This window comes from Mobula birostris, chromosome 3 (genome assembly GCF_030028105.1).
Source record: "Mobula birostris isolate sMobBir1 chromosome 3, sMobBir1.hap1, whole genome shotgun sequence".
Lineage (NCBI taxonomy): Eukaryota > Metazoa > Chordata > Chondrichthyes > Myliobatiformes > Myliobatidae > Mobula > Mobula birostris.
In genome coordinates this window covers 29,263,864-29,280,282 of record NC_092372.1, presented here as the reverse complement: position 1 = coordinate 29,280,282, position 16,419 = coordinate 29,263,864, and the positions used below count along the sequence as shown (strand labels likewise).

The 16,419-nt window shown below is 41.6% G+C and overlaps 1 protein-coding gene across 2 annotated transcripts in view; it reads right to left on the bottom strand.

Annotated features, from left to right (window-relative positions):
* LOC140194948 (gamma-secretase subunit Aph-1b-like) overlaps positions 1–16,419 on the bottom strand; it is a 47,483-nt gene that overhangs the window by 14,507 nt on the left and 16,557 nt on the right. Inside the window, exons 2-4 of one of the 2 annotated variants that reach the window (XM_072252398.1) lie at positions 15,627–15,797; positions 6,264–6,337; positions 3,050–3,172 (exon numbers count right to left, since the gene is read on the bottom strand). In XM_072252398.1, the coding sequence (XP_072108499.1) occupies positions 3,050–3,172; positions 6,264–6,337; positions 15,627–15,797 (368 nt within the window). The remainder of the gene's footprint in view (positions 1–3,049; positions 3,173–6,263; positions 6,338–15,626; positions 15,798–16,419) is intronic. The other variant, XM_072252399.1, reaches the window with a different exon arrangement.

Below are 16,419 nucleotides of genomic sequence, written 5' to 3'. Positions count from 1 at the left end.
CCTCCGCTGCCTTGCGGCTAATCCCCCTCATGGGAAAGGTTTTGGGAGTAAACCCCAAGGAAAATTCTGGAGTCAGGGTCCCGAAGGCAGCTGACTGCTGTACCCAGCACTGGCACAGCAATTCCTGCGATGCTGCTGGCACCAAACTGTATCAACTTTTGTCATTCCTTTGGACCTGTCATCATTATGTTGCCCACTGCATGGGCAACAGACGGATCTCCATATCAACTCTGCCCTGGCTTGCACCCTGGAGAGGCTACTCCAGCTTCGCTCCAGTGACCACCAGAGGCACAGTACCCATGGTCGACCACAACCAACGGAGGCCACACACACAAGTCATACAATGAAATGCAATGTCTTGCATTAGTAACACAGTCCAAGATGTGCTGGGAGCAGTCCACAGTATCAACAGGCTTCCAGTGTCAACATAGCATGGCCACCACTTACTAACCCTAACTCATACGAATTTGTGGGAGGAAACCAGAGCATCCAGAGGAAACCTATGCGACCACGGGCAAGCCTCTTACAGACTATGGCAGGAATTAAACGCCAAACTTACAGCCAGCGCTGTAAAGAATTATGCTAACTACTACACCACCAAGCCATCCGCTTAACCCTGTCACTGTCTTGAAATAAAATTCATTTTGACCTTTTTGGCCTGTGACATTTGACAGCTTTATGCCTGGATTTGGTCCTTTGACTTTATCTTGTTTATTTGAATTCAGTGCAAAATTTACTGTGATCAACATCACTTGGAAAAGGACAGTATATCACAAATGCCCCAATTCTTACATCAGAATGCTGTTCATTGACTTTAGTTCGGCATTCAATACTGTGATCCCCTCCAAGCTGATCACCAAACTTCGCCAGCTTGGTATCAGCATATCCCTCTGCAATTGGACCTTGGACTTTCTGACTAACAGACCCCAATCTGTTAAGTTAGACAACCTCTTCTCCTCCACCCTCACCCTGAACACCGGCGTGCCTCAAGGCTGTGTGCTGAGTCCTCTTCTGTACTCCCTTTTCACCTATGACTGCGTTCCTGTACACGGTTCTAACTCCATAATCAAGTTCGCAGACGACACCACAGTGGTTGGCCTAATCAGAGGGGATGCCAAGATGGCCTACAGGGATGAGGTCCAGCACCTGGCCACGCGGTGTGCCGACAACAATCTGGCCCTTAACACCCAGAAGACCAAGAAGATCATTGTGGACTTCAGGCATGCCAGGAGTCATACTCATGTCCCCATCTACATCAACAGAACTGTAGTGGAGTGTGTATCAAGCTTCAAATTCCTTGGTGTCCACATTTCCAAGGATCTCACCTGGTCCCTGAACTCCTCCATCCCGATCAAAAAGGCGCAACTGCGCCCTTATTTCTTGCGGAGCATGAAGAAAGCTCACCTCTGTCCCAGGATACTGACGGACTTTTACCGCTGTACCATTGAGAGATACTCACCAACTGCACCTCAGCGTGGTATGGCAATTGTCCCGTATCGGACCCCAAAGTACTTCAGCGTGTGGCGAAAACTGCCCAGCTGATTATCGGCACCCAATTGCCCACCATTGAGAACATCTACCATAAACGCTGCCTGGGCAGGGCGAAAAGCATTATCAGGGATGCATCTCACCCTAACCATGGACTTTTTATTCTCTTCCCATCCAGTAGGCGCTACAAGAGCCTCCACCCCCGCACCAGCAGGCACAGGAAGAGCTTCTTCCCTGAGGATGTGACACTGCTGAACCTCACATCACAGCGCTAAGCAGTATTGCATCCATATTGTACTGTCTCAGTACTTTTATATTTGTGTGCTGTAGCACTTTTTTTATTCGCAGTTATTTTGTAAATAACACTATTCTTTGCATTTCTGGTCAGATGCTAAATGCATTTCATTGGCTTTGTATCTGTACTCAGCACAATGACAATAAAGTTGAATCTAATCTAATCTAAATGCCATTTTGTGGGAGATTCCAGCAATGCTTATATCCCATGCAAGAAATAAAAAAAGGTAAATACAGATGTACTGTTTTCTCTTTTTCAGTAACTTTCTCCAACTCAGCAGCTCTCCAAGATCTCTGTACTCATTGAATTCTTACCCCAAATTTTCATCTCCCATTCTGGTAGCTGCATTTCTAGCTGTCAAGTCCCGAAGCTGTAAAATTACAACCACATCTAACCTCACCACTGCTCCTAAAACTTACCTCTTTAGCCAAAGTTTTGATCACCTACTTATACCAGGCCTGCTGTCAAATTTTGTTTATGTGGCATGCTCTGTCACTGCCCCTCAGCAAACTCTTTACTATTGAGTGGATGACTTTGGGTCAAACAACCTCTCCTGCACTTCCCTATGATCCATATTTCCAATAACTATCTGAGAAAATGCCAAAACATCGTTAACAAAATTGTATCTGATAAAAGCGCCTATGAATTTGTTCTTGGGGTTAATTCCAGAGGAGTCCCGGCCAATAAATGATCCCTGGAAACTCCAGGAGAATCCAGACGGATTAGCAGCTCTGGATTTATCAGCTATAACTGTGAAGAAGAAATGTCTGTCGGAACATATAAACAGGGAAGTACTAACGCTATGTTAGCCCATGAAATTTATACGAAGAAAACACCTCTTCATGGCAATGCAATATCATCAACCAACCTATAAATTAAGGATGATATAACTACAATTGCATTGTCTGGACCTTTCCACACACACTCCTAGATAGCAAAGATCAGAAGCTTGGAACTACACCAATAATATGGCATGCCCATTTATCAGGTTTGCATTAGTGATACCTACATGAATGTGTGTGTGGCAATCTCTTCTAACAAAGTTAGCATTCATGATTTCCTATGGTACTCATCCAGGCTCCTTACAACTTTCATCTCCAATGCTTTCCCAACCATTTTAATAGGTCTGGCTATTGGAATAGATTGGAACAGTCTTTTAAATAGTTCATTGCTTGATTTTCAATAACCAATAAAACATTTCTAAGCAAGCAAGCAAAAGTTGTTTTTCTTAAAGTAACACCAGTTGATTGAAATACTAAAAGTTACCTGATGTTAAGAAGTAATACTGAGAATCATGAAAGATTCCCACTGTTCCTGGTCCCACAGAGCCTGCAAGTATGTTGACAACAGAGAAAGCACCACTCATTATTCCAAATCCAAGCCCTGCCACTGAAGACACAAAAATACAAAAGTTAATTTATAACTTTGCATATTACACACAATATAATGAGAAATAAGGCCAGTCATCAAAAAATTGCTGCACAGGTTTACTGCAAGAAACCATAACATTTCTGACTACAAAAGACCTTGTGCCATTTTCTCAGGGAAAGCAGGCACCCTGGCACCTTTGTCATATCCTTCACTACCACAGGTCAATGCCAGATTGCTATGTGAGATATTATTGTGAACTAAGTACCAACAATCTAAACACAAATGAATGATTACATAAATGGCACATTTTTCATTTCTATTTAACTCAACTCAGAAACAATCTGATAAAATTATAGGATCTCCACAGACACTTACTGCCTTTAGGAAAATCATCAATATAAATAATAAATAATTGAGGGCCCAGCTGACTATTGGTTGCCAATCCAAAAATTATGCTGATACAGGTGTCCCCCGCTTTTCGAACGTCTGCTTTACGAAACCTCACTGTTACGAAAGACCTACATTAGTTACCTGTTTTCGCTAACAGGTGTTTTCACTGTTACGAAAAAAGGCAGCGCGTGAAAAAAAGCAGCGCGCGCCCCGAGCAGCCGCTCCTCCCCCGGATTCGGAACGGCATTCTCACCGGCAATTGCTTAAGCACGTGCCTGTGAGCAGCCGTTTGCAAGAAGAGTTTCTAAGGTATCGGAAAACCCTAAAAGAGCTCGTAAGGGTGTTACACTTAGCATAAAACTAGGCATAATTAAGCGTTTCCATCGTGTGAACGAAGTAAGCACAAAGTGAGGTTGGCTTGTGGAAGTTGACGAAGATAATGTTGAAGAGGTTTTGGCATCCCATGACCAAGAACTGATAGATGAAGAGCTGATGCAATTGGAAGAGGAAAGGATAACAATCGAAACCAAATGCAGTAGCGAACGGACCGAAAGTGAAGTCGTCCAGGAACTGAACATGAAGTAACTGCGTGAGATTTTTGCTGCAATGATTGCAGAAAACTACGACTTTAATTTTAAAAGGGTACGTCGGTTTAGGGCATATTTGCAAGATGGTTTGAGTGCTTACAAAGAACTGTATGATAGAAAAATGCACGAGGCTAGCAGTCAAGCAAGCCTTCCAATCACCACAGCAGACGACGAACCTCGACCTTCGACATCGAGGCAGGGAGTCATAGGAGAAGATGAGCTGCCTGCCCTCATGGAAACGGATGACGATGAGATGACACCTCAATGTCCCACCACCCCAACCCCCGGGCCGCAGACAGATACCGATTCGCGGAGAATGCAGCGGTAGCCGGGAGGCAACCAACACATCTTAGAGAAAAAAGCCAAAATAAACAAGCTAATTAATTAGGTGCTGCCCGGCACATAAATGTCGGCCCAGATCAGAGGTGATTGCTGATTGCGTCGTCTCTGATCTGGGCCGACATTTACGTGCCGGGCGGCACCTAATTAATTAACTTGTTTATTTCAGCTCTTTTCCTTAAAGATGTGCTGGGTGCATCCCGGTTACCGCTGGACCGCTGCATGCTTCGCGGCAATGTATCGGTCGGTGGCCCGGAGGGTGGGGGCCACTGCACCACGACAGTCTCAGACGACTCAGTCTAACACACCATCATCAGTGTGCTCTGCGCTGTCTTCCCGATTCCAGTAAGTGATACTACACTGTACATACATTATTTCTACTTTATATTGGCTGTGTATTTTTACGTGTTATTTGGTATGATTTGGCAGCTTCATAGCTTAAAAGTTACTGGAGAGAGTGTTTTTGCCAACAGCGCTTGCGTGAGATTTTCGCTACGGAGAACAGTGCAGGCAATCATTGTAGAGAAGTATTTCTACTTTATATAGGATGTGTATTTATCATATCATTCCTGTTTTTACTATATGTTACTGTTATTTTAGGTTTTGTGTTATTTGGCATGATTTGGTAGGTTATTTTTGGGTCTGCGAGTGCTCACAAATTTTTCCCATATAAATAAATGGTAATTGCTTCTTCGCTTTAAGACCTTCCGGCTTACGAACCGTTTCAAAGGAACGTTCTACCTTCAGATGGTGGGGGAAGCCTGTACCGTTTCCTGTTAGCCTTTAATTTATTCATAATACGAAACTAATCCCAAAACCTATGTGCTCTTATCTGGTTCAGCCTTTTATGTGGCATCTTATTAAATGTCTTCTCGAAATCTAAGTACATCAACAGGTTCCACTTTATTCTTACAAAATTACCTACATAAGACTACTTTGGCTCTGTTTTGATTGTTTTATGGTTTTCTAAATGACCTGCTCTCCCCTCCTTAATAACAGATTCCAGCTTTTTTCAAATGACAGATGTTAGACTATAGACCTATACTTTCAACCTTGTCTCCCTCCTTTCCTGAATATTGGTTTTATATTTGTGTTTTCCAGTTTTCCAAAACTGCTCAAGAATCAGTGGAATTTTGGCATAATACTATCATAGTATCTACCATCTCAGAGGTCACTTCCTTTAGAACTTAGGATGCAGTTCATCAGATGCAAAAATCTTGTTAACCTTCGGCCCCAAAAAGTCCTTACATAAGAACATAGGAACATGAATAGGGCATCTTTGCCATCGAGCCTGCTCCTCCATTCAATAAGATTCATGGCTTATCTGGCCATGGTCTCAGCTCCACCTACCTGCCTTTTCCCCATAACCCTGAATTCCCCTCTCCTATGCAAAAAAAGTACGGAAAGGAGAAATGCAGCAATGGGTCCCAACTTAACATGAGAATCAGCAGCTGTGGCCAGCAATTATTATGCCCCTCACCTCAATGATTCCATTAGATAATGCATAGGAGCAACTGGCTTCAAAGACCTACTGTTTGCATACTTTCATATTTTTCTTAATCTACGTTCTCAGTTCTAGGTATAACTGTTCTAATGCACAGCAACACCATACGAAGCTGTAATTTAACTCAAGAGCTTTCAAGGAACACTGCTTCACTGGCAGTAAATAAGTGCTCCTTAAATCTCAGGAGCTTTGATTGAAGTTTGTCTATAACATCTGACTCAACATAAGCTGTAAAGTACTATTAACAATTGCAGGTGCTGGTATTTTTTCCAATAAAATTATTGCTCACCATAGGCCATTTGCTGAACGGATAAAGGTGACTTTCCATCTTCACTTAGTGCTGCTAAGCCTTCATTGGCCTTTCTAAAGGGAATAAAAGATATACAGATTTAAATAAAAATCCATTATAGGAAGATAAACAACAAACATTCTTTTTATTTTCATTTAATTTGCTTAATCTTAAGTTAAATACTGTAGAGCGGAAACATAACTCAAGTAGCGTAAAATTTAACCTTATTTTCTTATACTTTGCTTAGTAAAACCATTTTTCAAAAGAGTTAAAACAGATTACCAAGGCCATGTGAAAATCATCTATATACTACTAAAACTCTCATGCTCTGTCTGTCTGTCTGTGACCTCCAATCAGCGCGAACGGTACATTACAGCGGCACTTTTTTTGGCTAAATCAAATTAAAATGCCCTAACTTACAGAATGCAGGCAAAGTTCAGGGTTATATATTCGTATAAAATTGATCATTCGCCAAAAATCAACAGCCTGGCTTTCACCCAAGAGCCGATCAGCCATCATGGAAATCGGAATGCAACAGCCTGATGCACCAGCCTCAGCAGTGACACCTACTGGAGCAAAAGGGCAGGGCAGCTCTATTTCGAGGGCACAAAATAATCTGCAGATGCTGGGGTCAAAGCAACACTCACAACACGCTGGAGGAACTCAGCAGGTCAGGCAGCATCCGTGGAAAAGAACAGTCAACGTTTCAGGCCGGAACCCTTCGTCAGGACTGAAGAGGGAAGGGGCAGGGGCCCTATAAAGAAGGTGGGGGAGGGTGGGAAGGAGAAGGCCAGGAGGTGCCAGGTGAAAAACCAGTAAGGGGAAAGATAAAGGGGTGGGGGAGGGGAAGCAGGGAGGGGATAGGCAGGAAAGGTGAAGAAGGAATAGGGGAAAGCACAATGGGTAGTAGAAAGAGGCAGAACCATGAGGGAACTGATAGGCAGCTGGGGGAGGGGGCAAGGGAGAGGGAGGGGGAGGGATACTGGGATGGAGGAAGGGAGGGGGAGGGATTTCAAGGGGTCACATTCTGCTAATTACCATCAGCATGTGCAGGATTGGGACAGATCTAACTGCCACCATCCTTAAAACCCTTTGCTACAGTCAAAGGACAGCAGTGACTATATCACACCCATTTAGGAGAGCGCCAACCACATAATCAAGAGTAATCAGCATCCTTTGGTGTTAGTGTTTCGTATCTTCAATCCAGCATTAGGGTTAAAAAAAAAAATGGTCAGCCTAATTATGCTGCATGGAAAGGGAAGGGGGACATTATGGTCAAGGGATGACACCAAACGTCGGGAAGCGGCAAGGAGAGAGAGAGAGAACAAGAATCAGATGAGGCCAAGGCCGCACAACTCCAGGATCAAAGAGTCAGGACAAAAAAAATGAGAGAAGAAGAGACAGAGGAGGAGAGGCAAGCACGTCTTCAGGATCAGAGACAAATAGCAGAAGAGCTGAAGAGTCGAGGGATGAAAGGGCTGCAAGTCTCCAGAATGACAACGAGAGGCACAAGGGTGGCAGATAAACTAGAAATGATGCCATCAAAAGTATCCTTTGTTAAATGAGGAGCAGCTATATATGCTTTGCTACGCATCATTCTTCTTTAATAAACTGAGGTTTTCTACTTCAGTTTCCAAAGCAAAGCGATACCAACAGCATTCAGCATAATTTAATGTTCATTCTGCTCATATCAGACAGCACTACCCTTCTCTCAAAGGGTGCCCCAACAGGTCACCCCATTGTCTAGTAGTAAATTAAAAGTGAATTGTGTAATTAAACTTCTGCCATAAAAGTATTTAACATATTTTTGAGGTAAAATCATTTTATTTCCTTTAAACCATCTCCTTAAAGTTGGTACACTGATTATAGATTCAGAGGCCCCAGTGGTGTTTAATAACCACATTTACAGAGTCAGTTTCCATGCATGAACAGGGCAGAAAATGCCAGCAGTTTACTCAAACATAGGCAGTTTCATAATAAGCTCACACATCATTTGGACTGAAAACTGAAATATAGTAGTGAGATAGTTGATACTAATTTTGTGTCCCAAACTCTAATCCTCATCATGACCTACAGGTATAAAGCACCATGAAAAATATGTATTATCTGGCTGCTACCCAAGCTATGGCAAGAAATACTGTGCATAAAAGCAACACTGGAAAAAAATGCTAGGCCAATGGAGCTCTTTTATTACCAACAGATCATGTCAAAATTTTATAATTAGCTGCAAAATTACAATGCTCTTTGAGCTTGAATTTTTTTTTTTAGTTAGATGACCCTTCTTTCAGAGGAGAACCTGATGACAGCAGGATCTGATGACAGTATGGAAAGAGAGCTGAATACACAACATACAGAGTTTGAAAAGTACAGATGGGAACAAGGAGAAAGCAGTCCATTGGAATAGTGTGGAATGAGGCTGTGGTATGATCTGTAAAGTGTTTAAATTGAAGTCTGCAGTAGAGGGAAGCATTAAGTATGCAAGATAGGAGATGAAGAAAAAGCCTGTTTCAGACAGCACATAATTGCTTGAATTCTAACAAACATGTTGAAGGAAGTTGGCAAGTGAGAGATTGTATGACGTCATGACTTCTTTTGACCCCAATTTATAAATGACAGATAATATTGTTTCTGATAGACACCCATCCCCCACTTTCTATCTTCCTCCTTTGTCAAGCAGTGGTGTTACATTTACAGCTTTCCAATCCTCTCTGGCCTTCTTAACAAAGCGTCTTCTTTCTCTGCAGCCACTTCCTTTATAGCTCTAGGAGGCTGGCCATCGGATTCAGGGTTCCTGTCAACCCTAAGCACTATTTGCTTACCTAGCACTTTTTCTCTAGTTCCTCGCTTCCCACAGCTGTTTCCAGACCATTTCTGCTGAATCTTGCCTCAGTTTAGCAAAATTAGCCTCGTGACAGTTCACAACTTTTACTATTTTTTTCCTTGTCCATACTTATACAAGCCTATCTAAGTTATGAAAGTACCAGAAGAATGCTGTCCCAGCTTTATTCTCTAATATTAAATTCAGAATTGTCCACTTTCTTATAAGGCTTGCTATGTACCAGTTCTACTGAATTCAATTTAGTATACCTGTGCTATTCACACGTTTCACAGTGAATGCACCTGTTAACTGTGGGAAATTTCGATTACTCTCATATTACCACCTTGGTAGTTAATCAATATCAGAAATTTGATTACAGATTTGTTCTCCTGATTCTTAGTGGACTGCAGTACTTTCCCAACAATGTGAATGCCTTTTTTTTTGCTCTTTAGCTCAACCCATATAAATTTATTTAATGATTGTTCAAGTATACATACCAGCCATTCTCAGAATTGTAATTCTTTAACTAATATGGCCTCCTTTTTCATCCCTCTATCTAATCTGAAATCTCTGCAATCAGAACATTGTTGTTTTTTTTATGTATATCAGCAATCTAGGTGATAATGTGGTTAGCTGGATCAGCAAACTTGCGGGGCGGATGACACCAAGATCAAGGGTGCAGTGGACCGTGAGGAAGACTATCAAAACTTACAGCAGGATCTGGACAAGCTGGAAAAACGGGCTGAAAAATGGCAAATAGAATTTAATGTAGACAAGTGCAACTGGGCACTAAGCAGTGTGGTAGGGCAAAGGGATCTGGGAATACAGGTCCATAATTTGTTGAAAGTGGCAGCACAGGTAGATAGGGTCAAAAGGAAGTTTTTGGCACATGGCCTTCATAAATCAAAGTACTGAGTACAGGAGACGGATGTCATGTTTAAAGTTGTAAAAACGTTGATGAGGCCTACTTTGGAGTATCGTGTGCAGTTTTGGTCACCTACCTACAGGAAAGATATAAATAAGGTTGAAAGAGTACAGAGAAAATTTACAAGGATGTTGCAAGTACTGCAGAACCTGAGCTATAAGGAAGATTAAATAGGTTAGGACTTTATTCCTTGGAAAGTAGAAGACTGAGGGGAGATTTAATAGAGGTATACAAAATTATGAAGGGTATAGATAGGGTAAATCCAGGCAGGCTTTTTCCACTAAGGTCGGGTCAGACTACAACTAAACATCAAAGGTTAAGGGTGAAAGGTGAAAAGTGAAAAGTTTAAAGGGAACATGAGGAGAAACTTCTTCACTCAAGAGAGCCATGAGTGTGTGGAACAAGCTGCTAGCGCAAGTGGTGCATGCGGTACATTTAACAGAAGTTTGGGTTAGTACATTGATGGCAGGGGTATGGAGGGCTATGGTTCAGGTGCAGGTCGATGGGAGTAGGCAGCTTAAATGATTCGGCATGGAGTAGATGGGCTAAAGAGCCTGTTTCTGCACTGTATTTTACATGACGCTATGACTCTATAATGGTGCCACCTTTTTGACAGGTTGCTGACTCAAGATATTAACTGCTTCTTTCTCCATCTATCATCTTACTAATTAAGGATTCTGTTTTAATTCTATCGACCTGACATTTTGCTCAAGGAAGCAAAGGACACTTACTCTAAACAGGCAGCCTGGATGGCTTTGAAATGAAGCAGACAGTATCATCAGCATTTACATGATCTTGTGCTTGAATAGGAGCACAGCAGCGTACTTTTAAGTCTCAAAAAGAAAGAAGGAAACATGTTCTAGAAGTATGCTGGACGAGTCTGGACAAGTTACATGAGAAGTCACACAGAAATGAACTACAGTCACGAAACAAGACAGACAAACCACTCTGGTAACTACTGTATGTCAAACAATAAAGAAGGACAAGGAACAAACATAAAGGAGGGTAAAATTACTGTTTAATGAGCGCAGTCCAGCACTGCAAGCAGGTTAGAAGGCATTCAACAGGATATCTGAGAGAAATATTCATTGAAATAACAAAATGACTGAGACCTGAGAGGAAAAATCACGGAAGGAATTAGAAAAGAGACTTGCAATAGATGGCGAGTAAACATTTACAGATTATAATGTCAAATCATGCTTCATTAGCTCTCAGCATTCCAGTTTCTTATTAATAAATCAAAATTTTTGCAGGTGATTTTTGAATTGCTTCCCCCTATTGAGCAATTTCCACTGCTTTCACTTTAGATAAAATGTAGATGGGTGTGTTTGTAAGTTTGTGGATGATACCAAGATTGGTAGAGTTGTGTACAGTGTACAAGACAGCCAAGGAATACAGGGCCATATAGATCAGTTGCAGATATGGACAGAGAAATGGCAGATGGAGTTTAACCTTGATAAATGTGAGGTGTTTCGCCTTGGTAGGGCAAATGCAAGGAGACAGTACACTGTAAGGGCAAGATCCTTAACAGTGTTGCTGAGCAGACAGATCCTGGGATCCAAGTTCACAGCTCCTTGAAAGTGGCTACACAGGTCAATGATGTGGTTAAGGAGGCTTATAGAATGCTTGCTTTTAATAGTCATGCCACTGAGTTCAAAAGTCAAGAAGTTATGTTGCAACTTTATAAAACTCTGGTTAGGCCACATCTGGCATATTGCTTACAGTTCTGGTCGCCGTACTATAAGAAGGATGTTGAGGCTTTGGAAAGAGTGCAGAAGAGGTTTACCAGGATGCTGTCTGGATTAGAGGCCAGGTGCTATCACGAGGGGCTGGATAATCTTGGTTTGTTTTCTCTGGAGCAGCAGAAGCTGAGGGGAGATCTGATACAGGTTTATAAGATTATGAAAGGCAAAGATAGAGTAGACAGGGTGCATCTGTTTCCCAGGGTTGAAATGACTAGTATCAGAGGGCATGCACTGAAGGTGAGAGGGGGATGTGAGGGTTAAGTTTTTTACTCAGAGAGTCATAGATGCCTGGAATGCACTGCCTGGTATGGTAGTAGAAGCAAATACATCAGATAGGTTCGTGAATGTGAGGAAGATGGAGGGATATGGATATTATATAGGTAGGAGGAATTAGTGTTTGAGTGTTTCTGATTTGCTTTTTAGCTGGTTCAGCACAACAATGTGGGCCAAAGGGCTTGTTCCTGAGCTGTGCTGTACTGTTCCATGTTCTATAACTATAGTCCTATAGCACTGGTAAAGTTTCAAAAAATTCTAGTAAATATCTGTGGAAAACAAATATACACATACAGTACACACTTCTCAGTTCTCAACAAATATTCTAATTATTCAGGAAAATTGAATGGGCAGTAATGTATAATTTGCCTTGTGATAGATTCTTAGTTACTTTCCGTTAGGTGGGAGGAGAAGATGGCAGCGCACCACGCATGCGCAGCTCTCCGGTGAAAAATGATGTCCTATCTGTTAAATAGGGGCCGTGGACAATTTCTGATTTGATGGAGACAGACGTGAAAGCACACAGGAACATCTGGAGAAATTTCTGAAACGCCTGTCCGCTGCTGTCGTTACTGTGTGGTCGGGAATCTTTCGGAGGGTAGGCCTCAAAATCTCCAGCCTTGCCTGCTTTTGGCGACCGAGAAAGAGGTCGAATCGCTCGGACATGATGGCGCTCAGTACTTGGTGTCGGAGAGCTGATCAGAGCTCGAAGTTTTCGGATGACTCAGAGTCGGATTGTGGTCAGCATGGCAGGGAGAGTTTTTCTTCCTTCTCCCGTCTGCATGAGATGTGGGACATTTGAGAAACTTTGAACTTTACTGTGCTCACGGACTTCTTCATCAAGTTCTGGTATTGTTGCACTGTTGTAACTACATGTATAATTATGTGGTTTTTGTCAGTTTTTTCAGTCTTGGTTTGTCCTGTGTTTTTGTGATATCACACCGGAGGAAATAATGTATCATTTCTTAATGCATGCATTACTAAATGACAATAAAAGGGGACTACGTGTTTTCATAATCTAAAATAAATCCTGCCAAAGTTCAAATTTCATCCCAGCTGTAGATACTGAATTCGTAGCAAGCACCAAGGTGTTCCTCAACTTCAATCCCACAGCATAATAAATAATGGTAAAAGTACCATGACCACTGCAGCAAACTGTCTTACTGTATAATAGATTTCAAGACAATAGGTAATGAGCCTTATACACCCATTGTATCAGTAAATTATGATCCTGATGAAGAAAAACAATTAACTCTTTGAAAAGATCCATTAGATATAAGTTCACATGGAGGAGGAAACAGCACAGGCCTGGACTCCCATGGCATCCCTTTCCCCCTTGCCCATATTGACTATGATGCCTATTTGCTCTGGTTCCACTTGCCAGCATTAGGCCTGTATCCCTCTACACCATTTTCTATCAAAATTCCTGCCCAAATTCCTTTTGAATATTGTTACTATATCCGTCTCTATCACCTCCTCTGGCAGCTCTTTCCAAATAACCACAATCCGTGTGGAAAAACTTATCTCCAGATCTCCTTTAAATGTTGTCCCTTTCACTTTAAACCTGTGCCCTCCTGCTCTGGGAAAAAGACTGAATCTAATCCATCTATACCTCCATAATTTTATAAACCCATCAGCCTTCTAATCTCCATTAAAGATAAGGCCAGTCTCTGCAATGTCTCCTTATAACAACAGGCTCCATTCACGGCACCATTCTGGTGAATCTCTTCCATGCTCCCTCTATTGGTTCCACTTTCTTCCGGCAATGTGGTGGCCAAAACTGTACACAACACACCAAATGCAATCTAAACTAATTTTTATACAGCTGCAACTTGCCATAATAGTTCTTATGCAGAAGCCTTCTTCCTGACACAAACCATACATGTCACCACTTTCAGGACTTAGATTAGCACTGCAAGGTCCCTCTACACATCAAGGCACTGGAGGTCACTGCCACTTAACACCAGAATCTGATGTTCCAAAGTGCATAACCTCAAAACTGTCTGGACTAAGTTCCATCTGCCACTGCTCTACCCAACATTCCAGCACTGCTATGTCCCACTGGTATCTTTAGACAACGTTCTTCACTATCTCTAACTGCACCAATTTTTGTGATACCTGCAAGCTTACTAATCATATCACTACATTCTCATCCAAGTCATTTATATATATGAGAAACAAAGGTTCCAGCGCTAGCCCCTGCCATACACCACATTACAGACTTCCAGTCAGTATGGGAAGGGGGAATTAAAATGGTAGGCCATCGGGAAATCCTGGCTGTTACCACAGACAGAGCAAAGGAGCTCAGTGAAATGAACCCCTAACTTGTGTTGGGTCACACCAAAGCAGAGGACGCTGCACTGGGAGTACTGCATGCAATAAATGACACTGCAACACACACAAAATGCTGGAGGAACTCAGCAGGTCAGGCAGCATCAATGAAGAAGAGTAAATAGTTGACATTTTAGGCTGAGAACCTTTTTCAGGAGAAGACTGTTTACTCTTTTCCATAGATGCTGCCTGATCTACTGATTTTCTCAAGCATTTTGTGTGTGTTGCTTTGGATTTCCAGCATTTGCAGATTTTCTCATATTTGCAATAAATGATGCTGATGGATTCACACGTGAAGGACTGTTTAGGGCCCTGAATGGAGATGAAGGAGGAGATGTAGCACTCAGTGTGGTTGGAAGGATAAATGGCTGGAGGGGAATGGTGAGGATAACCAAACAAGAGACTCACAGGGAAAGTGATCGTTGCAGAAAGAGAAGAGGGGAGGGGAGGGAGAAGATGTGCTTGGTGATGGGATCCCATTGGAGATGACAGAAATAGTGCTCATGGGTTGGTTCACTGTCTGTTCAGAAATCTGATGGCAGAGGGGAAGAAGCTGTTCCTAAAATTTTAATCAAAGTAGTGCACAACTTAATTTAAATTTTTATTGTAATTTGTTAGTACTCAATCCGTTGTCACCCACACCACATTCATCAGATTAACGTCCTACAGTCTGCTTTCTTATCCCCAATCAGATAATGCACTACAGAAGAGTAGACCTGCGACATGGACTGGAAACGAGCTGTTACGAAATAGTCCGGCTCATTAATACACGACTGTGGAGATTAATTACACGTCTAAGACTCTCATAATCACAGAAGGATAAACAAGGAGCTCAAATTTAGATGACAGATAGCAGAGTTAAAAATACCTGACAACGTCATGTTCACAATTCCATTAATGACCCAAATTATGAGAGGGCTATATTAGAGCCTTTGTCAAAATGGTGTCAGATAGCAAAATCGCACCAATTTCTTTTTGTTATTCCAGGATCTTCAAATTTATTGCAAGCATTGCATGATATCCTTAGGACAATTCGTCAGGAGGACTCATTATTCCTAAGGGTATATTGTCACGATGTGTACTATAATTTGCCAAAAGGATTTGCCTGGTAACTCAAACCTCAAAAGTGAGTACAAATAGATTCTGAATATAAGGAAAGTTCTAGAAATCAAGCTTATACCTTAACACCCTTAAAATATTTACACAATAGTATGAAACTATCAGTTCAGCATGTAGGATTATGGGCAGAATAATTTTCAGAACAGACATACCTCAAGAGCTTGTAGTAAGCAAACCGGAAGACTTCCTGCAGAATTACAGAGAACATCACACCAAAGATGATGAGGGATTTCTGTAGTCCGGCATCCTTCTCATTGCTAGCTTTTACAGCAATAAACCACACTAACGAAGACAACAGCAAGGAAAGCAACCAGAAAAATGCTCTGGAACACAAAAATCATTCAATTAGGTCAAAATCAGAAGTGGAAACTCCAATTATGTATGGATACTGCTTGACCTGTAGTGTCTTTACTTTCTAAAAAAATCTGGTTTTCTGAATGGATTTCTGGTGACAAGGAAATGGTGGAACAGCTTGTGTGATGCCAAGGTTCTTCAGAAATCAAGAATGAGGCATTAAACTTGTTGCTAACAGACATTTTTCTTAAGTGTTATAAGAACAAAGAAATACAGGGAAAAAGCATTTGTGGTTGTCTTATACTCAGAATCGATAATTAAAATTCCAGAGATAGCCATTAACCTATAAAATAGCCAGATTCAAGTGGTTTGGCACCCGCTACTAAGAAGCTTCTAGAAAAATATAGATGCAGCTGTGTGGTAGTTGCTAGAAAACTCACTGAACAATTAAATGAGTATACTGTAGGTGACTACATAAAAAATAGAAGCAAGCATAGGAAAGGGAAACTACAAGAAAATTAACATTTCCGTACCCTATTGCAACACTTCACAATATCTAGATTATTGAAGTAGGCTTTTAAATTATTGAAATCATTTGTATTTGTATCTTTCACAACCTCAGAATAATTCAAAATTGTTTAGAGCCATTAA